Genomic DNA, 25,387 nt, shown 5'->3' with positions numbered 1-25,387 from the left:
TGCTGCTAAAAGGTCTAAGTTTATAGCTTCCAGATATTACTAAATTTTTGACATTGAATAAAAAAGGACTTATAACTTTAAGAGGAAATTCTTCAGTAATGAAAAAGTGGTCAGAAAACTTTTGCTTAATAGTTCCCAGAGAGAGTGTGACATGTGTGCATTTTGACCACAGAAGTCGTAACTTGGCAGCGGAAGTGCTCTTTGGAGTGAAATGAAGGCACACAGGTTGTAAGTAGCCACTCCACGTGAGGAGCTACGCTGGTACAGAGGTGCGAGTTACTCGTGTGTGTGTACTTAATGTCAGGTGGTGGATAGGAGTTAGATAACTGGAAATGTTGAAGGAAGAAAGTGTTCTCAGCTAAATTAAAATCCGATTTTCAAAACTTGCGAAAACACTTGGTTCACGACCTCCCCTCTGAGACCTTTAACAAACCAATTACATTTCATTTTGACCACACAGTTCAGAGTCCTAACTATACTAAAATATGGGTTTCAGTATGTATAGAATTAGTCTTTTTCAATAAAGCAGTTTTAGTTGTAAAAGTGCTGTAGATAATTGGAAAATTCAGAAGCTTAGGGAAAAAATTCCTGCAGTCTCAATACCTCACAACAAGTATCATATGTAATTTTGTGTATCTCATTTTCATTTATATAGGCTTGCTCAAGGGTGAGCAAAAGCACAGCCTGTGAACCAAATCTACTTGCCATCTGTTTTTGTGTAGCCTGTAAACTAAGAATGGTTTTTACATTTTTAAATGTTTAAAAAATGAATTAAAAAAGAATAATATTTCATGATGTGAAAATTATGGTAAATTCAAATTTCAGTGTTCATTAATGCAGTTTTATTGGAACATAGCCACGCTAATTCATTTACATATATTATCTATAGTTGCTTTGGGGCTACAACAGCAGAGTTTAGTAGTTGCAACAGAGACATATGGCTTGCAAAGCATGAAATATTTATCTGATCCTCAATAGAAAAAGACTTCTGACCCTTGGTCAAGCCTCAGCATTTGTCTGTGTTCTACAACTATTTCTTAATATAACCATAAGTTTTATATCCATGTAATATTCCATCAAGTGGCTAAAGCTTACTTAAATGTACTTCTGTTATTGAATATCAGATAATTTCTATTTTTGTCTGTTATTAAGAAACTAATCATAAATGGAATTGTTGGGCCAAATGGCATTAACTATTTCAAGACAGTTACCAAGTTATAGTCCAAATGGTTCAATCAGTTCATACATCACTAGCAATTTGTGAGTGCCTGTTTTTTAATGCCTTCACTAACATCAATTGTCACAGTTTTTTAAATTGAGTTTTGATTGGTAATAAACATCTCATTTCCCTTATATTTTTTATTACTATTGGCAGTTACCATTTTTCCCATTTGTTTGTTAATGAGTTGTATTTTGACTTTTGTAAACTGCCAGTTTAAAACCTTTGATTGTGAATCAGTAGTTTTAAAGATAAAAAAACACAGAAAGAAAATTTTGAACTTTCAGAGCTTTTCCTTTATAATACATACTCCAATTTATTCCCTTTTTCTATAAATAATTAGCAGTTTCTGTGATTCTCTTTCCAGAAAGAAGAAGAGGTATATATACATGTATGTGTTTATAAATTTTTTTGGCTGCTCTGTGCAGCATGTGGGATCTCAGTTCCCCAACCAGGGATTAAACTCAAGCTCCTTGCAGTGGAAGCATGAAGCCGTAACCACTGGACTGCCAGGGAATTCCTTGTACTTATTTATGTATTTTTTAATACAAATGGGTTCTTTCTCTTTATACACACACACAGACACGTGCACACATGCATGTGCGTGCACATGAGCATGCACTGTTTTGAATCTTATTTCATTTGGATGTATTTCTACATCAGTACTTACATATTTACATCAGTTTTCAAAATTGTTGTATGATGTGATTGTATCATACTTCACTTAACACTTCAGCTTCATTTAAAAAGTGTTTTTCTAAAAGAATTCTTTGATGAATACATCTGTATGCTCATCTTGTTGAGCTTCTGTGGGTGTAGCCATAAGAAGAAATGTCTAACAGTGGAATTGCTGAATCAAAAACAGGTACAATTTAAGTTTTGTCTTCCCAAAAGTTTGCACTAGAGTACAGCCCAGCCCACGTGTAGGAACTTGCCTGTTTCCCTCTCTTAGCGGTGGGTTTCATCAGATATCTTAATTTTTGGCTATTTTATAGGCAAAAGTAAGCTTTCATTGTCACGTTTTGTGTTGCGTTTCTTTAATTGTGAATGAGGTTTACCTCATTTTTATATGTTGTTGGTTATTGTATTTCTCTGTCCTCCACCAAGCAGCCAATATATATCTGAGGTGGAGGCTGTTAGTGGTTTCCTGACCTCTTTTCTCATTCCTTCTTTGTAATTGAACCTCTATTACCCAGGCCATTCAGGGGCAGAGGGAAGCTGTATTTTTCAGACTCCCCTGAAACTAAGTTAACCACATGGCTAAATTCTAGCCAATGAAGTGTAAACAAAAGTACTCTGATTTTAGGAGCTGTTTTCAAATGTAAGTGATACCTTCTCCTTTACTGTCCTCCTTTCTTCTGGCTAGAATGCAGACATAATGGCTGGAACTTGAGCAACCATTTTGGATCCTGGAGGTGGAAGCCACATACTGAGACTGTGGAACCCAAGGTAGAAGCAGTCTGGATTCCTGGTAGCTTCGTATAGCTATTTCAGAGAGAAATAAACTTCTATCTTGTTAAAGCCACTGACATTTTGAGTTTCCTGTTACAGCTGAATCCAGTATTAATAAATGCACTATCCGGAGCCTATCTTCTAATTAGGTTCTTCTTTTTCTTGATTTTCATAAGTTTTTTGTAATTTAAGAAAACTACCCTATGGCTATTATGTGTGTTGCATGTTTTATCAGCTTTTCATTTCAGTTTTGCAATGGCATTTTTCTATTGTTTATTTATTCAATTAATTAAGTGTAAGTTTTTATTTATAGAATTTTTGTCCCTTTTTAATATACATGAGTATATGGATATATTTACTTTTCACCTTCTCTCTGTTTGAAAAATTTACATTCTTAAGATACAGGGGGGAAATGGTCTTTTTTGAATTTTCTGGCCATTTCTAGTACTCTCTACTGTCAGGTATATCAGAATTGCTGGGAAACAAGCAGACTGGGAGCACAGGGGTGTGAAGGATCGTAGGAAAAGAAAGAACAAAAGCCATCTGGGAAAATTCTTTGACTCTTTTTCCAACCTCAATCATGTCAGGAAATCTAAACATCCAAGAGAAGAAAATGGGAATTGTTATCTTGTCAGGCACAAGACATCTTTAAAGCAATTTAAAATTAAAGTTTAAATGTTATAGTATAATTTAAAACTTCAGCACTGAGTGTTATCTCTGAATGTAACAACATATACGCTTCTTTGGTGAAAGGGCTAGAATTTTATTTTATGTAAATGTCATAAAATCTATTCATTTACTCCAGTACTATGGATATTCAAGTGGACGATAAGAAACCATATGATCAAAAAGAGAAACATCTATTTTTAACATCTAGTACAGTCTGTGTGCTTTTCTTTTCCAGTTTCACAGAGATTTGTTGAGCCCTTACTGTCTTTATGAAATAGCTCTGGATATGAATAAGCCTGAGGCTGTGTCTTTGGGTGATGTGATAAGGTGGTGGCCAGGCATGAGGGGAGAGGAATCATGGATCAAGAGTCGGATCCCTTTGCACCACTTAACAAGCTGTGCAGTGTGGAGCTGTGCTTGCCGCTCTTGTGATCCCTGGTTCTTTGACTATAAAATGAGGAATAGTAGTACCTTCCCATTGAGTGGCTATGAGAATTGAGATAATGCCTCTAAAGCTAAACTTAGCACAGTGCCTGTCATTTATGTTCATACATGTTAGTTCAAAATTTGGAATTTATTATCACTTGAGAAGAGTAGGAAGAGGCGAAGGGGAGCTACTGTATGTTATTCATTTTTTGGTATATTATTTCAATTAATCCTTGTAAGAGCTCCACGAAGGATTATTCTTCGTATATAATGGATAAGATGCAGGCTCACACAGGTTAAGAAGCATGTCTTAGATCACATAGTGAGTACATGGCAGACTCAAGTTTGGAACCCGAGGCCTCTTCAGCTTCAAAGCCTGAATTCTTTCCAGTGCACTGTGCTTCTTTTCGTTGTGACATAATCTGTATATACGTGAAATAACCAAATATAAAATATAAAACCAAAATCATGAAATAATAGCGTGAGTGGTTTGTTTATTCATTCATCAGTTGGAAATCTTATTTCCAGATACTCTTCTAAGTGCTAGGAGTACAAAATCATGATTCCATTACCCTAGGTGCTCATAGTTTTCTGGGGAGATGAATGAATACAAGTAAGTGAAAATAGAAAAATAAATGTTCACAAAGGAATGCCAACATGTGATTGAATGTAGCAGCTCACTGCAGTTGGGGATGTGTGTGGCAGTGATCTGAAAAGGGCTTACAAGGAGGGGAACCTGGCAGAGTGTGAAAGGTAGAGAAGGCACACTCATCCCACAAAGGATAGAGACAGTGAACAGACTGGAGGCAGGTGTGAGCTATGGAACATCTTATTTCCTGACTCACAAGTTCATGTAAAGTAAAGTGAAGTGAAGTGAAAGTCGCTCACTCGTATCCAACTCTTTGCTTGTGTCCAACTATAGACCCTATGGGCTATACAGTCCAGGGAATTCTCTAGGCCAGAATACTGGAGTGGGTAGCCTATCCCTTCTCCAGCAGATCTTCCTGACCCAGGAATCGAACTGGGGTCTCCTGCAATGCAGGCGGATTCCTTACCAATTGAACTATCAGGGAAGCCCCAAGCCTGTGTAATAATCTGCAAGTCCACGTAGGCAGATTATAGAGTACAAGTGAGGAAATGCTAGACGAGGCTGGATAGGGCACGAATGTGCTTGTGAACCAGGCTGCAAACAACTGCAGGGTCACATGGCAAAGAGCATACTTATAAGGAAGGCATAATCCAATTAATCTACCATATTAACCAAGTTGTTGAGGCTGAAACTGAACCGGACTGGCTTAAGAACTCTGGCTTTCGAAGGAATGTGAAATGTCTGCTTGAGGAGTAAATTGTTGTGATGTGAATCGAGTGGGTTATTAGTATCTTCTGCCTCTCTTTTCTGATTTGTTTCTCCCTCTATGATTGCCCTTCATTTTTAATCTCTAGGAGTCTAAACTTCTCAGATTGTGTTCCCTCTCTCTGGAGACTCTTTTACAGGGCCCTGCTGACTCACATATCCCCACCTATCCTATATTGTTAGTGACGAAACTGGTCTGTACTAAGGTTTTAATGACTTATGGAGGGAGGAATGTGTAAAATATTTCTATAGGTTTGGTATTGGTAACTCAAAGTTATAATTGATGACTTCAAGGAATAAATATTTAATGTGCTGTTGCTGCTGCTAAGTTGCTTCAGTCGTGTCTGACTCTGTGCGACCCCATAGATGGCAGCCCACCAGGCTCCCCCATCCCTGGGATTCTCCAGGCAAGAACACTGGAGTGGGTTGCCATTTCCTTCTCCAATGCTTGAAAGTGAAAAGTGAAAGTGAAGTGGCTCAGTCATGTACGACTCTTAGCGACCGCATGGACTGCAGCCTGCCAGGTTCCTCTGTCCATGGGATTTTCCAGGCAAGAGTACTGGTGTGGGTTGCCCTTGTCTTCCCCCTGATATGCTAGCAGGGGGGTGCTAGCATATATATACACACAAACATATATGCATATAGCAAGTATATGTGTGTAGCTATATTTATCAGGTATGTGTATATGTGTGTGTGGTTGAATGAATAGACAGACAGATATCTGAGGTGCATAACTAAGCATTCCACAAGAGAAAACTATACACGTAATTATTGTTAACTCTGTCTGACTGTATAAACTGTAGTATCCTATGAGGCCTAATGGCAAAAGTGGAAAATAGGTAAAATTTGGTTAACTAACTTGAAGCATTCAGAAGGAAGAAAATTCTGTGTTCTGATTACCAAGACTCTAGTGATAAGAATGTATTAGGAGCTAAAGTAGAAATGGCAAGGGAGCCTCTTCATAAGGCCCTCTTGTGGGTACTTTGATTCCTTCATCAGTTTATGTAGAGCTGCATACTCTACTTAAAATCAGTCAATAATTTACAGAGCTTAAAACATCATCATGGAGGTCGAAGTAATAAAAAATGTATCACAGAATTTAATTGAATGTAGCCACATCATCTAAACTATGGCTAATTTTATTATCTATTTGGCTTTTTTAAAGAATCATCTGCAGTATGTATTCCTTCCCCTTAAGAGTGGCTCATCTATAGCCTCTCAAAATCTGAAGAATTATGTTTAGGAGCTCTGATTTCTGGGTTAATGGTATTCACAAAAGTTAGGTGTTAACCTTATGCCATACATCATCATGAGTTGGAATCATGGTGGACATGTAGAATTTCAGAGCTAGAAAGAATCCTGTTGTTCAGTTACTAAGTCATAGCCAACTCTTTGCAACCCCATGAATTGCAGCACTCCTGGCTTGCCTGTCCTTCAGTGTCTCCTGGAGCTGGCTCAGACTCATGTCCATTGAGTGAGTGATGCCATCCAACCATCTCGGCCTCTCTTGCCCCCTTCTCCTCCTGTCCTCAGTCTTGCCCAGCATTTGGGTTTCTTCCAGTGAGTCAGCTCTTCGCACCAGGTGGCCAAAGTATTGGAGCTTCAGCTTTAGCATCAGTCCTTCCAGTGAATATTCAGGGTTGATTTCCTTTAAAATTGATTGATTTGATCTCCTTGCAGTCTAAGGGACTCTTGAAAGTCTTCTCCTGCGCCACAGTTCAAAAGCATCAGTTCTCTGATGCTAGGCCTTCTTTATGGTCCAACTCTAACATCCATACATGACTACTATGGACTTTTGTCAGCAAAGTGATGTCCCTCTTTTTTAATACTTTGTCTAGGTTTGTCATAGCTTTTCTTCCAAGGAGCAAGCATCTTTTAATTTCATGGCTGCAGTCACCATCCATAATGATTTTGGAGCCTAAGAAAATAAAATCTGTCACTGTTTCCACTTTTCCCCCCATCTATTTGCCATGAAGTAATGGGACCAGATGCCATGATCTTAGTTTTTTGGATGTTGCATTTTAAGTCAGCTTTTTCCCTCTCCCCTTTCACTCTCATCAAGAGGCTCTTTAGTTCCTCTTCACTTTCTGCCATTAGAGTGGTATCTGCTCTTCATTTTTTAGGCAAAGGAAGTGAGACCTAGGAGTACTGATTCACTCACCTAAATGACACAGCTGAATTGTAACAGAACTGGGAGGGAAAAAGATAGTCTTCTGATCTCTAGTGCAGGTCTCCTTTCACCATACTATTTGCCTGGCATAAGCTCCTTGTAGTACTATTCAGGCTTATTAAATTACATCACTCCTCATTTTTTATGCTACTAGATTCTGGAAGACTTAACTTTATCATAAATGCTACACAGGAGACAGATGGCTTAGAGACAGTCGTTGTTTCAGAAGCCTTGGTTGCAAAGTGACTTTGATATATAGAGAGTTTAGTCATTATCTTATTATTACACTAGTGCTGTATTTATTTTTGTTGTTAAAAAATACCCTTAGCAAATGGAGATATTGAAGTCTTGAAAAATGGTTAATGGACATGTCTAATTACTATATTTCATAAGATTTTTAAAATACAGAAATTTAGTAGACACATTTTGTATTGTGAATATATATTTAACTGATGGACTATAACAGCTCAAATAGAATGAATCATTTACAGCTTATTAAGTAAATAAAAGTGCCTCCATGAAGATTCACATGACACCTAGCTTTTATTTCAGGTAACTAATTTCTTTTTTAAAAATTGCATAAATTTTTATTTACATGAGAGACTATGAGAACACCTCAGCAGTTTAAAACGTAGCTTAAATGACCACAGATTTAAAATATAATATCAGATGGTGAATATTAACTTTTAATGGTCTCTGATAAAAAGTTACTTAACTGTTTCTTACTCTCTGTGTTATATTAAAAGTGTTATATTTCTGAATATTATTTACAACATATTTACTTGTTATTTTACCATCATATTTTCAAATCAAGATCTCACCAGAATTTTTGCTGGTTTGTTTTTAAGCTATTAAGTGACTCAAAATCAAATTTTATTGTATTTCATGGAAAAGATTATTTTCTAGCGGTGCATGCAGGATAGCAAATGACCTCAGTAACAGAAAAACAATTATTTTCATTTACACAAAAGTAAGTCTGTTACTTGATGGAGGATTTGTCTTTTGAGGGGTGCAAATCTTCAAAGAAATCTCTTCTTTTTTTTCCATTAAAAAAAAATCTTAATTGGAGGATAATTGCTTTACAATATTGTGTTGGTTTTTGCCATACCACAGCATGAATCAGTCATATATATATGCCTCCTCCCATATATATATATGTCCCCTCCCTCTTGAACCTCCTCCAACTCTCACCCCCGTCCCACCCCCCTAGGTTGTTACAGAGCACCAGATAGAGATGCAGACCTAGAGACAGACTTGTGGATACAGCAGGGGAAGTAGAGGGTGAGGCAAATTGAGAGAGTAGTCTGGAAACGTAAGCATTAGCATGTGTAAGATAGATAGCCAGTGGGAATTTGCTGTATGATAACAGAAATCTCTTCTTTTTAATGTTGTTTCCCATGTTTAGGATGTATTATTTCTTTAGTGTTTTAAATCAGAATCTCAGGTACACAAAAAGTGTACCTGGTTTGAAATACCAAAGACATACTCAATACCCCATTTCAAGGTTATTTGGTCAAAAAATTTATATTAGAAATAAAAAATGCTTTCAGGCAACATGATAGAAAATAGACATATGAAAAAGTAAGATGAGAAAAAGTAGAAGAGGCGCCCCTTTGTAGAGTTTAAGATCCACTGAATGTATTAAAGGGAAGTGAGCAGTTAAAGACCTTTCCTAAAGGATAACCATCCTCATGTGTAATGTGTTAGGTCGATGGACTCATAAGAACGGAAAAGGAAATTTCAAGTACAGAATATGGATTTGAGTAAGATATATCTAACAGGAGTGGTTGGTCAGTTTGGCACAGTTATCTTTCTCTAGTCTAAAGCATCAAGGAGGAGATTTTCTCAGAGAGTAGCGTAGCTTCCTTGGTCTGATTCTGCACATATACAGTTTTCTTAAACCAGAACTTGAAGTATAAAGATGTAACAACAAACTTGTGAAGGCTTGCCTACCAATACTCTTTTATCATAATAAATAGTACGATTGCTCTGAGTTTTATTATGAAGAGAATCAGCCCCACCATCTCCTGCTCTTCCATTGTCCCTCTTACCTCCAGGTCTGGCAGAATCAGTTAGCAGATGGCATTGTAGTCTTTACAGCAGCAAAATCGATCAAGTAATAATGCTGCCAATTCAGGCACAGGGCTAAAAAAAAATCACCAAAGATGGTTCTAGCAGCAGGAAAAGTGCAGGAATCTATACCTCCAGCCTCTGATGTAATGAGATGCCTCTATTCTGGTTCTGAACTGATCTGGTCACCCATTAAGGCTGTGCAAGTGAAATCTCATCAACGCTTCTAAGCAGGGTCAACATATGACCTTGGGAGTTCTTTTCTTTCAACAAGGATAAGCTAAATCCTCTCCTTCATAAAGCCATTTGAGTGGCCATTTTAGGTATTTTTTTTTTCTTTTTAACTTCCAGCAGAAAAAGAGATGATTTCCGTCAGCTGTAGGCTTGCAGTGGAGAATCAAGAAATCAAAAGAACGGAGATCAAAGAAAATTGCTGAACTAGGTGTTAGATGCAGCCATTGATTTTTCTCCACTTGTAGTTTTAAAAAAAAATCCACAAAAATGGTAACGCATACAACAGTTGAATTTCTAATATGTTTCTGAAGCCAGAGATTCCTTCCTTCACAGTTTCACATGTAGAAACGGTTTTGTATAACATGACATAATAAAGCAGATCCTTAGCGTTCACGCTATTTTGTTGTCAAAACCTTAAGAGAATCTACCAAAAAGATGTCTTGTTATTAAAACCTCTGCAATATAAATGTATCTTTTAATGGAGACACTTAGGACTAGACTTATTATCTCAGCAACATTTATTTACTGGGAATCTGGAAAATTCTGACATACAATTGATTACTATTTTTCTCCTATCTATAAATGCCATAAAGTAACACCTATCTGCTTTACTGGTAAGACTTCATTTATGTTAAGGGTTAACTGCTGTTTACTGCTGTTACTTAAGACTTAAATGTATAGCTTCAACAAAATATTAATTATGTTTTTAAGTATTTCATGAGTGTGTGGGTTTCTTAAGTTTGATTTCCAACAGTTTCTGGGTAGCAGTAATGTTTTAAAATATGTGGCAAACTATTTTCATGTTGCATTCCCATATCTTGATATATGATTTCCAAATGCTTATAACAGAACAGTCATCATTAAAACAGGGTGGTGGTAGTGTTATTAAAGGTAAAGACAAATAGTTCATTTCATTGGCATTTTATATGTTGGTATACTATTTTCCATAGGGTGCAAGGATTGACTTGTTTTTCTTTGTGCTGTATTGTTCAAGTAAATAAGTCAGGCTGATAACTTAAAAACATAAATATTCATAGCTCATTTTCTAAGCAGTCTAATCTCCCAATTATATAGCATATAGAGGGCTTCCCAGGTGACTTAGTGGTAAAGAATCTGCCTGCCAATGCAGGAGAAGCAGGTTCGATTCCTGGATCAGGAAGATCCCCTGGAGGAAGAAATGGCAACCCACTCTAGTATTCTTGCCTGGAAAATCCCATGGACAGAGGAGTCTGGTGGGCTACAGTCCAGAGGGTCGCAGAGAGTCAGACAAGACTGAATGACTGAGCACACACACACACATATAGCATAATGAAATAAACATTATCACTAGAATTGATTTCTGTAATTTGCCAATGGATGGAATAAGAGGCAAAAATGCCTGATTGTACTGACTGTTTGATTCAATAACTTGATAAAAGTTTTATACAAAGTTTTAGTGGTTTAGCCCAATTCCTGATGTCCCGGCAAGTTTATGATGTAGAACAAATGAGGTTCAATCACAACTTGAAAAATAATTTAATATTTATGTATTATCATATAGATTATTTAAATTGCTGTTTCCACCCCATTTCATATTATGATTCTTAGTCCACTTCTCTGTTTATGGGTTTAGACTCCGTTTGAGTTTTCAATTCTGTGTTTATTGTTCTCTTCTTTTTGTATCATAGACAGGATCACGAGACCATTCAAATCTCTCCATTCCTTCAAGAGCTGCTCTTCCTGCTGACACAATTGATGTTGGGGATTTTTTGCCATTGAAAGCTGAACTTGACACAACTTACACTTTCTTAAAGGAAACACTTATAAATCCTACACCCCTGGCATCATCTCACTCGTCTCCAGTGACGATGTCTGCTACTGCCAAGCGACCAGCTCAGATTGGATTATGACTTTATGAAATAAAAAGCATGCAGGAAGAGTTAACAGTACAATTAAAATTGTTTTGATGGGGGATTTTCTTATCAGTTGAATTTTGTTTCAGCTCAAGTGGCCATGGGTTTTTAAAAATTGTGTGATATCTTGATGTGTTCAGGTATCTATGTCTCCTTGAATAATGAAATAACCAACTTTTTTTCCCCCTCTAAGTTTTATTTATTATCACAGTTGCTCATTTTTATGTAACATATTTTTAAATGTTAAAGAATGACACATTTTAGGTAATTTCCTTCAGACTTAAAAAAATCAATAAGCCATTTTAGTCTCTATCTATCAAAGTTGTTTCATACTTGTCTATTTTAAAGCAGGACTGCAATACTTTAATAGGATTGAGAGAGCTATTTGAAATGTATGCCAATGATTCCTGTCATTTCATGGCAGCCCTGCCATGGTTCACTGAGCCCCCTCTTCTCTCTTGTCAGCTCAACTGAAGACAAGCATTTAGTTGCAAACTTTAAGCAGGTTGTGCAAAACAGAAATGATGTGACTGCTTCTGCTCCTGCACAATAATGTCACTCCTGGTCAATGTGAGAAGGTCAGGTTGCTCCTTGTAAAGCTACATGATACCACTTGCCCATTTGAACAAGTTAAGTTAACTGCTGCATCTGGTCCCTGCAGGCATTGAAAATGCGTCCTTTTTAGCAAGCCTGCTTTTGATAAGAAAGTCGAGCATGTGTGCTGGGAAGATGTCTGTGGTGCATTTAGGCACTTTTTAAGGACAGTTCCCACACCAGTACAGCAGGTAACATATTTAGTATAAGCTGAAAAACTTCAAGGTAATGGCTGTTTTGACCTTCAAAATAGACTCCTTTTTTGTTTGTGTGGTAGGACCCAAGAGTGACGCCCATCTTTGATGCTGACAGAATTTAAAACAAGGCCATTGCCCTGCATTTTCTGCCTTGTAGCACACAAAAGTAAAATTGTATGTCAGGCCGAGATGTCGGGGAGCTGACAAGATGCCCCAGTGACATTTCAGCTAGAAAGAGCAAGTGTCTTGCAACCAAGTGGTCAAATATCAAATAATAGGTCAAGCAAGAAGGAGCTGAGTTCTAACCACAAAGAGGTTTCTGGGAACTTACTTGACAAGCTTTTGGGTGCTTTGTGGCTTGACAAAGTGATGTTCTGTTGGGTATCGCTAGACAGACTGTTCTTTATTGCCTTCAGAAGATCAGACATTGACATTGATTAAACTCTTTAACCCTTAAAGGTTAAATCCTTGCAGTTTGCATCATAGTAAGTGAAGAACAAAAGGCTATTTGTAATACGTTATTTGTTTTTGTTTTAATCATTTAACTCCCCAGTGATATTAACTTCTGATGTGAGCTATACTTTCTGGCAGAGTTTTGATACAAAAATCCATATTTTATATTATGTTTCATTATGGAGTTTCATTATAGATACATTAGAAAATAACAGTATGTATTATGGAATCTATATTGTCTTAACTTTACAGTGACATTTGATTCAAATACACCCAATTTTTAAGAATTTATTAATTGGCCTTGGTAAATAAAATTGGTGTACTATTTACGTATTAGCCAAATCAACCAAGTGATTTACACCATCTGAGATAACACAGCACTGTTACTGTCATACTGTGTATTCTCATAGTACTGGACCAATATAATAAGCTTTACATAAATCTTTAGAAAGCTATTTCTATGAAGTAAAATTACATCTTTAACCAAATTTCTCTTAATTCTTTCCTTGGAGTTCTTTTTATTAACCATTCTGGGTTTTGAATATTAAAGAACATGCCCTGTGTAATGTAATAGAACATGTATGAAATTCAACTTGCAAATTTATTGTAACACAGAAAATGCTGTTGTTTTTATATAGATCATAGAATAATTTCTGCATGTTTCAAAATACTTCGTTTTGCCGTTCCATATAGTAATTAAGATATTGGCAATATAGGAATCAAATATGGTTCATATGACATCATTGAGCTTCCAATTCTCACACTGTAGAAAAACAGTGTCCCCTTACATCACATATATGTCTGGTGTGTGTCTGTATGTTTATGTTAAATCTGTTTCCATATCCTAGTAATTAAAGGGGAAGGAGCACCTTTGTAAATTTTGCCTTGGACAGACCTTGGTCTTCTTGCCTTAATTTTACAGTCTGTTAATGGGATAACACCAGAAATAAATGTATATGTCTCTCCTTTTATGTGAGTATCTGATTTCATAGATAAACTTTATATAATTAATTCTGAACTATAAATTCAAAAAGATTATTAAATCAAATCAAAGCATGTCACATTTATAACCAACTAGATGCTAAAGGCCATGGAGACTGAAGGATGAGCCTTCTGAGCAATCATTAGTATTCACTACCAAATATAGTAATTTTCATACCATATGCTTTTTTCCCCAGAAGTCAGACCCAGCAGGAGGAGAAGATTTAATGACATATCCTATGGAGATCTGAGAAACTCTAGACTGCTTCCAAGTACCTCAGTGACCAATCGCTGCATATTTGAGATCTGTGTTGTGTTGATGAGGATGGTTGCTCTATCAGCTTCTTTACTTCCTTAAGAATGATGTATAAAGTAGACTTTTCTCAGGAGGACAACTTCAAATATTTTTGGAAGGGAGGAGAATTTTTACTTTACCCCTTTAGTATGTAGATTTTCTTACCTTCTGTGATCTAGAAAAATACCTGTATCATCCATCACAATCAAAGGGATTCTTAAAGTTATTGTTTTGGAACCTAAATCATGCTTACTTATTGAGACTTTTTGCCAGCATGTTTAACATAAACATTTTAGACTGATGTAATATGAATGCAAAGAGGTGCACGAAATTGAGACAGTTGCCAGAAAGTGAAAGTGAAAGTTGCTCAGTCGTGTCTGACTCTTTGCGACCCCATGGACTGTAGTCCATGGAATTCTCCAGGCAGAATACTGGAGTGGGTAGCCTTTCCCTTCTCCAGGGGATCTTCCCAACCCAGGGATCGAACCCAGGTCTCCTGCATTGCAGGTGGATTCTCTACCAGCTGAGCTGCAAGGGAAGCCCAAGAATACTGGAGTGGGTAGCCTATCCCTTCTCCAGCAGATCTTCCCAACCCAGGAATCGAAACGGGTCTCCTGCATTGCAAGCAGATTCATTACCAACTCAGCTATCAGGGAAGCCAATTCAGAGAACTGCCAATTCAATGATTATTTAAAGACAAAGGTAAGTAGCCTCTTAAATAGTAGAATGATAACTTTACCAAATGTCTAACTTTACTAAACTTGGCAACTCTATTTATTTCACATTTATAATATCTGTTATCAAGTGCTTAATGAGAGCATTACTATTTTCATGTTACTTTATTTACCAGTTAGAGGTAACTTCCATGGCAATCCAATGGTTAAGATTCTGCACTTCCACTGCAGGAGGTGTGAGTTTGATCCTTGGTTAGGGAACTAAGACCCCCCAGCGTGTCGCGTTGCCCCCTCCCCAAAAAAGTATATTTACAAGTTATATCTGAATTCATTCTATAGACAATACTGAACAATGGTAAATCAATCTTATTTTACTATGCACATTTTATAGACTAGTTTTTTAATATAAAAAGTAGAAAGTAATTGATATTTGTTGAGCAACTATTCTATGCCAGCTATTATAGCAAAACTCACATATAAACCTCTTGGGTATTTCCATTACCATCTTAGAGATGAATAACTGAGTATCTAAAATGTTAAGCATTTGACTACCTAAGATCATACAGAACCTAGTAATTACTAAGTCCAAAGCTATAAATCCAAAACCCACGTTACTTCTACTTTGCTAGGCCTGACTTCAAGAAATAATTAGCAGTTTTTAAAGAGGACAAAACTTTTTTAAAAATTTCATGACTAGTTAGGAATAATTTTCAGAATTATTTTGTGTTTTGGTATGAAATCTAGATCATTTATCCATTGATTGGATAAAACACATCCCTCCCTCTGTATGACTAGTAATGTGAAGAATAGTAACATTATCCTTACCTTTGAAAGGACCCAGCACCATTTATTTTGTTTCCCAGTGTCTCTGACTTGGCTCAGAGACTGCACAAATGCTCTTAGGACAGACCCTCAGTTGAAAGCTATTGATGGTAAGCCAGCCTGACCAAGCTGTAACTTCTCAGTGGAAAATAATGTCATATGCTGAGTAAAGCTGATCAAGAAAGCATTAACTTGTATATCTCCTAGGATGGAGATGGAGATTTTAAAAGATGTTTTTTGAACAGATGTCATAGACTGAAAAATGACCCCAAAGATATCCCTGTCTAATCCCTGGAACTGTAATTTATATGGTAACAGGGACTTTGTGGGTGTGATTTAGTTAAGGATCTTGAGATGGGGAAATAATCCTGGATAAGCTGGGTGGGTCCTAAACGCAGTCACAAATGTCCTTGTGGGAGAGGGAGGCAGAAGCTGATTTGATTACAGAGAGGAAAAGGTGATGTGATAATGGAAGCAGAGATTCAGGGGATGCACTTTTAAGGTGAAGGATGAGGCTGTGAGCTGAGGATACAGGTGCTGCTAGAAGCTAACATAGGCCAAGAAACAGACTCACCTGTCAAGGATCAAGAAAGGTAAGAGAATAAACTTGTGTTATTTTAAGCCACAGTTGTAGCCCACCAGGCTCCTCTCTCCATGGAATTCTCCAGGCAGGAATACTGGAGTGGGTAGCCATTTCCCTTTCCAGGAGATCTTCCTGACCCAGAAATCAAGCCTGGGTCTCATGCATTGCAGGAGGATTCTTTACTGTCTGAGCCATTAGGGAAGCCTTTTAAGCCACAAGTTTGTAATAATTTGTTAAAGCAGCCATGGGAAACTAAAACAGTCAGTAAACTTTAGTGTTTTTTGAAAAGATTCATGCATTGGTCTTTTAATATTTTCTAGCAAAAATAATTTCTTCTTTTAAATTATTCTGATCAGTTGCTTTCATAATTGAAATTCACATATTTTTAGGTTTCCATTTTATATTCCTGGCTTCTGAATACAATAGGAGAAGGCAATAGCACCCCACTCCAGTACTCTTGCCTGGAAAATCCCATGGATGGAACCTGGTAGGCTGCAGTCCATTGGGTCGCTAAGAGTCAGACATGACTGAGTGACTTCACTTTCACTTTCTGAATACAATAAACAGTGATTATCTAGCTGGGACATTTAGTCACTTTTCTATTGCCGTCATTTTTGGTCGTTTTTAAATTAACTTGTGACTTCAGTATGTATTTTAATGTCCATAGCGTTAAAAAGGTATGAGGGTCTGTTGTTTTAATTTGGTTCCCTTTTTGTTGGCATATTTCTATAGCTTTTTTACAAAAGAAATTCAAACTTGAAAAACTTTATGTTAATCGTAGCTTAAAATAATGATTCAGAATTTATAAATCATATCTTAAATGCACCAGAGCATTTTTTCTTTACTGTTTACCCATGAGTTCAACATATGTCCATAGTCATTTATCCGTTCTTTTTATTACAATTGAAGTGAAAAAAATTTTAATAATTTCCACACAGTGAAATCTTCAAAAAATTTTATTGTATAATATTTGAATATATTTTGTCTTCACTTTGGTGAAATCAAGTAGTTTAAAAAAATGGTATTGTTCAGTGAGAACAACTTGAAATGATTATGTTCAGTATAATGAAACCTAAACTACTGAAGGCTTAAACCTAGAGTGTAAAATATTTCAAATACAGCAAAAACAAGCAAACAAACAAAACTACCTCTGGTTTTGTAAGGAACACATCCATCCCTCCTGGTTAAGTGAGACATAAATATGTACATTTTACATATTGGTTGAAGAGCTCCATCTTTTCTCATGAACCTTGACAGTTGTATAATGTCTCTTTTCTGGCCATGGAATGTGTTGATTGGCACACCCAGGGTATCAGGTGTCCTATGAGTTCATACCTTGGGTGCTTTCATATTTTCTCTGAACTATTCCCTGCATGAGCCTTTCTGGTTTGTAAGTTTTAAATCAAGCTGACTCACAAACAAGTCTTCCAAACTATCTCTTCTGTGCAAATTAAATTTCCATTGACATCTCAGATGGAAAATTTGTTCTTAATCTTTGCAGTAGTGAGATCTAATTGATATTGCATGCTGTCGATGGTAAAATATCTGGATACAGTGCTGGAGAAGGTCTCGCTCAGTCGTGTCCAACTCTTTGCGACCCCGTGGAAGGTAGCCTACCAGGCTCTGCCGTCCATGGGATTTTCCAGGCAAGAATACTGGAGTGGGCTGCCATTTCCTTCTCCAGGGGATCTTCCCATCCCAGGGATCGAACCCGGGTCTCCTGCATTGCAGACAGACGCTTTACCTCTGAGCTACCGGGGAAGCGCGGATATAGTGCTAAAAGGAGATAAATCAAAATAGAGTTCCGCTCTTTCCTCTAAGTCACCTTGTGTGTGGGTTTGTTAGACGATTAGGCATAGGTTTTCAAAGCACTGACCTTAATGCTAGTCGTGCAGCAGAAGCCCCACATAGGTTTTGAAAACCACTGGGTTAATGTTATCTGAAAACAGGTTTTATTTTTGTGGTTTAATTGAGTCATGCTTCATTGTCTTTTATTGCATGTTAATGCCAATGAAGTGCTGATTGTTGACAGAGTCCTCCCATCGAAGTGGCTCCAGAAATGTTGAGCTGCTCTAGGAAACTATGTAAAATAAAAAGTCTTATTTAGATCTGTAGACGACTTTGCTGACAGGTTAAGAACTATCACATATTCATAAATAGCCACTAATGACAAGACTATAAGGGGCAACCTGTTCTCAACAGATTCCTTCTGTTTGGGGGTATTTATATAAGGGGGAAATCATAAATGCAATCCAGAGTAAATGTAATCATACTAAATGCCTAGTAGAAAGCACCAAGTAAAAATAAATATGGAATATAGACTAAGATAGCTAATTTTTGCCTTTTTTCTTCCAGCAATGGGCAAAATGTATTTTTTTCTTTCATTTTTCTAAGCTCACCTCTGAACTGAGAGTGAGATGCTGTCCCAGTAAAACTGGGACATGGAAAGCTATAGCACCTGAACACGCCAACTCATCGTGAGTCCTTTCATGCTTCCAGAAGCACCACTTGTAATCACACTTAAGTTTTCTTCTTGGTTAGAGAGAAATAATTCCTAAGTAAATATTGTGAAGACTAGAGAGAGATTCCTATGAAGCAAAATTCACATTCACAGTCAGAATTAAAGTCGTGCTTTCAGGTAATTAATGGTGGTGACCATCCATAACATCATCTGTAGGAAATGACAACCCACTCCAGTATTCTTGCAGGGACAAACCCAGCAAGAGTTTGTGGACAGAGGAGCCTGGCAGGGTTCGAAAAGAGTCGGACATGGCTGAGCAGACACGCACCGCAGTACACCAGTCTCTTCAACAAATGATATTGAGAAAAACGGACAGTTACCTTAGAAGAATGAAACTGTACCTCTATCTTACACCATATACAAAAACAAATTAAAAACAGGTAAGACTTGAATGCAAGGCCTGAAGCTGTGAAACTCCTAGAAGGAGACAGAGGCAGTATACACTCTTTGATATCGGTATTAGCAGTCTTTTCTGGTCCTGTCTGCTCATACAAGGATGACAAAGGCAGAAATAAACACATGGGACTGTATCAAAGTAAAAAGTTTTTTTGTGACAGTGAAGAAAACTGTCAACAAACAAAAAGCCAATGTACTGAAAGAAGATATTTACAAATTATGTACCTGAGAAAGGTTATATTCAGTATGTAAAAAGAACTTACACAACTTATTATCATAAAAACAAAATAACTTGATTAAAAATGGGCATAGGAGCTGAATGGACATTTTCCAGAGAAGACATAAAGACACATGAAAAGATGCTCAATATCACCTATCATAATGGAAAAACAAATTGTCTATTTATAATTGAGTCATACGGGTTCATTTATTCTGGATACAAGTTCCTTCTATGTGTTTTGCAAATATTTTCTCCCATTTTTGTGGGTTGTCTTTTTACTTATTTAATAGTCCCCTGCCTCTTGAGAAGTCTGTATGCAGGTCAGGAAGCAACAGTTAGAACTGGACATGGAACAACAGACTGGCTTCCAATAGGAAAAGGAGTATGTAAAGGCTGTATATTGTCACCCTGCTTATTTAACTTATATGCAGATACATCATGAGAAATGCTGGGCTGGATGAAGCACAAGCTGGAATCAAGATTGCTGGGAGAAATATCAATAACCTCAGATATGCAGATGACAGCACCCTTATGGCAGAGAGTGAAGAAGAACTAAAGAGCCTCTTGATGAAAGTAAAAGAGGAGAGTGAAAATGTTGGCTTAAAGCTCAACGTTCAGAAAACTAAGATCGTGGAATCTGGTCCCATCACTTCATGGCAGATAGTTGGGAAAACAATGGAAACAGTGGCTGACTTAATTTTTTTGGACTCCAAAATCACTGCAGATGGTGACTGCAGCCATGAAATTAAAAGACGCTTATTCCTTGGAAGGAAAGTTATGACCAACCTAGAGAGCATATTAAAAAGCAGAGACATCACTTGGCCAACAAAGGTCCGTCTAGTCAAGGCTATGGTTTTTCCAGTAGTCATGTATGGATGTGAGAGTTGGACTGTGAAGAAAGCTGAGCATCAAAGAATTGATGCCTTTGAACTGTGGTGTTGGCGAATACTCTTGAGAGTCCCTTGGACTGAAAGGAGATCCAACCAGTCTATCCTAAAGGAGATCAGTCCTGGATGTTCATTGGAGGGACTGATGCTGAAGCTGAAACTCCAGTACTTTGGCCACCTGATGTGAAGAGCTGACTCATTGGAAAAGACCCTGATGCTGGGGAAGATTGAAGGGGGGAGGAGAAGGGGACAATAGAGGATGAGATGGTTGGATGGCATCACCGACTCAGTGGACATGAGTTTGGGTAAACTCTGGGAGTTGGTGATGGACAGGCAGGCCTGGCGTGCTGCGGTCAGTGGGGTTGCAAAGAGTTGGACATGACTGAACGACTGAGCTGAATTGAACTGAAGCAAGAAAGTTTTAATTTGGGTTAAGTTTAGTCTTTTGTTTTTGTTTTTACATGCTTTTGATATGCTATCTGAGATCAGTGCCTAACCCAGTTCACAAAGATTTGCTCTGCAGTTTCAGCTCTAGCGTTTAGGTCATGATCTATTTTGAGTTAATTTCTGTATATAGTATGAGGTAGGGGTCCAACTTTATTATTTTTCAAGTAAATTCAATTGTCCCAGCACCCCTTGTTAAAAGACTATTCTTTTTCCACTGAGTTGTCTTGGCACACTTCATAAATCATTTTCCTCTATAGATCTAAGGGCCTTTTTCTAGAATCTCTATTCTTTCTATTGATCTATGTATGTCTATTCTTAGCCAGAACCACACTGTCTTGATTACCATAGCTTTAAAGTTAATTTTTGAAATTGAGACATGTGAGTCCTCCAACTTTTTTTTAAAGATTGTTTTGGTCCTGTATGCTTTGTATTTCTATCTAAATTTTAGGATCAGCTTTTTGCCAAATGATTTTTATGCATCTATTGAGATGATCATGTATTTTTGAGCTTTATTCTATTAATATGGTATGTTCCATCAGTTAAATTTCACATATTAAACCAGTCTTGTGTTCCTGGGATGAATGTTACTTGGTCATGATGTGGTGTATAAACCTTTTTTTTTATGTTGCTGAATTCCATGTGCCAGGATTTGTTGAAGATCTTGCATCTCTCTTTATAAAGAATATTGGTCTGAAGGGATTTTATTTGTTTGTTTGCTATTAGGTTAAGACTGAGCTCAGAGAAAATAAATTGGAAATTGTCCCTCCTATTTCTTGAAAGAGTTTGGGAAAGATTGATGTGATTTTTTTTCCTCTATATGTTTAATAGAATTCACTACTGAAGATTTCTGGGCCTGGTCTTTTCTTTGTAGGAAGTTTTCAAAAATATTTTAAACTTTTTAAAAATTGTGGTTTTAGCTATATGGTTGTGGTTTAGTCGCTAAGTCGTGTCTGACTCTTTTGCAAGCCCATGGACTGTAGCCTGCCAGGCTTCTCTGTCCATGGGATTTCCCAGGCAAGAATACTGGAATAGATAGGGATTCCCTTCTCCAGGGGATCTTCCTCACCCAGGGATTGATCCTGGGTCTCCTGCATTGCAGGCAGATTCTTTACCAATTGAGCCAACAGGGAGCCTCCCCCCCCACCCCGGCCTTAAATATGTATATAAAACATAAAATTTATGATTTTAATGACTTTTTATTATTAATTCAGTCTTTACTAAGACCAAGCTATAGTGTTTAACAAAACTTTAATGAATACCTGAGAATAACTGAAGAGAATTTTATCATAGAAAAGAAAGTATTAAAATGGAAATAGATGTTATTCAGTCATTCAGTCAGGTCCGACTCTGAGACCCACCAGACTGCAACATGCCAGACTTCTCTGTCTTTCACTATCTCCTGAAGCCAGCTCAAACTCATATCCATTGAGTCACTAATTCAATCCAACTGTCTCATCCTCTGTCACCTGCTTCTCCTCCTGCCCTCAATCTTTCCCAGCTTCAGGGTCTTTTCCAGTGAGTCAGCTCTTCACATCAGGAGGCCAAAGTATTAGAGTTTCAGCTTCAGCATCAGTTCTTCCAGTGAATATTCCGGGTTGAATTCCTTTAGGATTGCCTGGTTTGATCTCCTTGCAGCCCAAGGAACTCTCAAAAGTCTTCTCCAACTTCACAGTTCAAAAAATCAGTTCTTCAATGCTGAGCCTTCTTTATGGTCCAACTCTCACATCTGTACATGACCACTGGAAAAACCATAGCTTTGACTATACCCACCTTTGTCAGCAAAGTGATATCTCTGCCTTTTAATACGCTATCTAGGTTTGTCATAGCTTTCCTTCCAAGGGGCAAGCATCTTTTAATTTCATGATTGCAGTCACCATCCACAGTGATTTTGGAGCCCAAGAAAGTAAAGGCTTCACTGTTTCTATTGTTTTCCCTTTTATTTGTCATGAAATGATGGGACTAGATGACATGATCTTAGTTTTTTGAATGTTGAATTTTAAGCCAGGTTTTTCATGCCCCTCTTTCACCCTCATCAAGAGGCTCTTCAGTTCCTTTTTGCTTTCTGCCATTAGGGTGGTGTCATCTGCATATCTGAGGTTATTGATATTTCTCCTGGTAATTTTAATTCCAGCTTATTCTTCAACCAGCCCAGCATTTCACATGATGTACTCTGAATTTAAGTTAAATAAGCAGGGTAACAGTATACAGCCTCGACATTCTCTTTTCCAAGTTTGGAAACAGTTTGTTTTTCTATGTCCGATTCTAACTGTTGCTTTTTGACCTGCGTACAGATATCTCAGGAGACAGGTAAGGTGGTCTGGTATTCCTATCTCTTAAGAATTTTTCACAGTGTGTTGTTATCCATACAGTCAAAGGCTTTGTCAATGAAGCAGAAGTACATGTTTTTCTGAAATTCTTTTGCTTTTTCTATGATCCAGCAAATGTTGGCAAGTAAAGCTCTGGTGCCTCTGTCGTTTCTAAATCCAGTTTCTACATCTGTAAGTTCTCGCTTCATGTACTGCAAAGCCTAGCTTGAAGAATTTTGAGCATTACCTTGCTAGCATGTGAAATGAGTGCAGTTGTGCAGTAGTTTGAACATTTTTTGGCATTTTCCTTCTTTGGAATTGGAATGAAAACTGACCTTTTTCAGTCCTGTGTCCATTGCTGAGTTTTCCAGATTTGCTGACATATTGAGCACAGCACTTTAGCAGCATCATCTTTTAGGATCTGAAATAGCTCAGCAGGAATTCCATCACCTCCACTAACTCTGTTTATGGTAAGGTCTCCTATGGCCTACTTGACTTCACACTCCAGGATGTCCGACTCTAGCTGAGTGACCACATCATCATTGTTGTCCAGGTCACTAAGACATTTTTTTTTTTTTTAAATAGTTCGAAACTCGCTGCAGACTAAATTGTGTGCCTTCAAAGTTCATATGTTGAAACCATAAACCTCAGTGTGATCTTTTGGAGATGAGGCCTTTGGGAAGTAATTAGAGTTAGATGAGGTCATGAGGATGGGTCCCCCATGATGGAATTAGTGGCTTTATAAGAAAAAGAAAGAGGGAGAAGAGAGAAAGTTCATTTTCTTTCTACAATGTGAGGACACAATGAGAAGGTGACTGTCTGCAAGTCAGGAAGAGGATTCTCACTGAGAACTGAATTGACTGGCACCTCGATCTTGGTCTTCTCAGCCTCTGGAACTGTAATAAGCTGCAGGCTGATTCTTTACTATCTGAGCCACCAGGGAAGCCCAAATATACTTTAAGCCACCCAATCTATAGTATTTTGTTATAGCAGCCTGAGCTAAGACAGCATCTTAACTTTCAGTGAAAATGTCTAGTTAATATATCAATAAGTGATCCTGACTTATATGTGATGAGGATGACAAACAAGTGGAAAGATCTGTCTGGCATGAACAACTTTTTAAGTTGCAGTTTCCTAAACAATGTTAACTATTCTTTATGGATAACAATGCCCATTTTAAAGTAGGCCAGAACAACTGGAAGATTCTTAGTACTTCAGAAACAATGTCTTGTCTTTTCTTCTTTCTCTCCCCTTCCTCACCCACCCCCCCTTTTGACTCTGCCTATCTCTTTTCCATCTACTCTCAGCATGACTTCCTAAAGGTACATTTTAAGTGGTTGGGGTTATTTGAAAAAGTGTCTGAAGTTGTCCTCCCTGCTAAAGGAATTGTACTATAAAGTAGAATAATTTGAAAGGGAGGAGTTTGTCTTTTTCATGCACTATAAAAAGCTTTCAATTCTTTTAATAACTGAAAAGGCTTATGCTTCTGTTAGAGTCTCTAAGAACTTCTGATAAAGTTCATATTGTAGTTGTAGTGTATTGATATTTCATGAACCAAGAGAATACAAACTTCTTTTTTGGAGCCTCTGTCTCTCTCCAACACATGTCCCCTCTCACGGACTCTACCACATGGTGATGCACGAGTAATGCAAATTAAGGTGTTCTGTTTATAACTTAATGTAACAGAAGAGATTGAAGCACATGCATAGCCTTTCTGTACTTCTGAGGACTCCTCCATCAGCATTAATTGAGCATTTATCGTGTTTATGGCCTAGTCTAGCGGTGTGAGAATTCAGAACCAAAGTCACTCAGCAGCTGAGTGACCTTAGGCACATCATTTAACCTCATCAATGTCAGATTCCTCTCTGGGAAAGGGAGATAATGACACCTATTTTGCTGGGCTTCGGTGAGCATTCTGTGAGAGAATACTGAACACAGAGCTAAATGACACAGAGTACTCACTGTCTGATAGGGTGATTTGATTACCCTAGAAGGCATCAAAACCCACACAAAATTATTGGAAGGAAAACGGTAATTCATGGAACCCCCAGGGCAAGGAATGCAGCCAGCCTGCAGAGGAAGCAGGGTTCTTCTTTCTCATCTGTTCCTGGGGCTCCCTATCCTCTCATCACTGTTGCTCTCTATACATCTCCTCTCCTCTCTCTTGATGACCGCCTCTCTGAGCTCCATTTCCACATGGCCCGGGCCTGGTCATCACAGCTCCACTTCACGTAATTTTCCAGTTTAAGAGCCTAACAGAGTGTAGTGTGAGACTCTTGATTCTTTGTGGTCCACCTCCCCGTTGTCACCTGTGTCCAGAGAGGTGGCCCTCTGGGTTGTTACCTGCCCAGCAGAGGCCATGGGAAAAGACAGGATGATGTGGTAGATTCTGTGAGAAAGTGGTGGGGTGAGGAAGAAACTGCAGGTATCTCCAGAGGAGTCACCCTAGAAACCTGAACTTTCATTCTCCCTGGTAGGTCACTTCCTCCCCGTAATCCCACCTAATTCTGTCAGGTTTTGTCCTT

The 25,387-nt window shown here is 37.8% G+C and overlaps 1 protein-coding gene across 6 annotated transcripts in view; it reads left to right on the top strand.

Moving 5' to 3' along the window:
- CCDC171 (coiled-coil domain containing 171) overlaps positions 1–13,649 on the top strand; it is a 314,797-nt gene extending 301,148 nt beyond the window's left edge. For all 6 annotated transcript variants that reach the window (XM_065908260.1, XM_065908262.1, XM_065908264.1 and 3 more), the window contains one exon: positions 11,262–13,649. In XM_065908260.1, coding sequence (XP_065764332.1) covers positions 11,262–11,483 — 222 coding nt within the window. In that variant the 3' untranslated portion in view covers positions 11,484–13,649. The remainder of the gene's footprint in view (positions 1–11,261) is intronic.
- The last annotated feature ends 11,738 nt before the right edge of the window (positions 13,650–25,387 follow it).

This window comes from Muntiacus reevesi, chromosome 17 (assembly GCF_963930625.1).
Source record: "Muntiacus reevesi chromosome 17, mMunRee1.1, whole genome shotgun sequence".
NCBI lineage: Eukaryota > Metazoa > Chordata > Mammalia > Artiodactyla > Cervidae > Muntiacus > Muntiacus reevesi.
The sequence above is the reverse complement of the archived record's forward strand: the minus strand, read 5'-3'. Positions and strand labels throughout refer to the sequence as shown.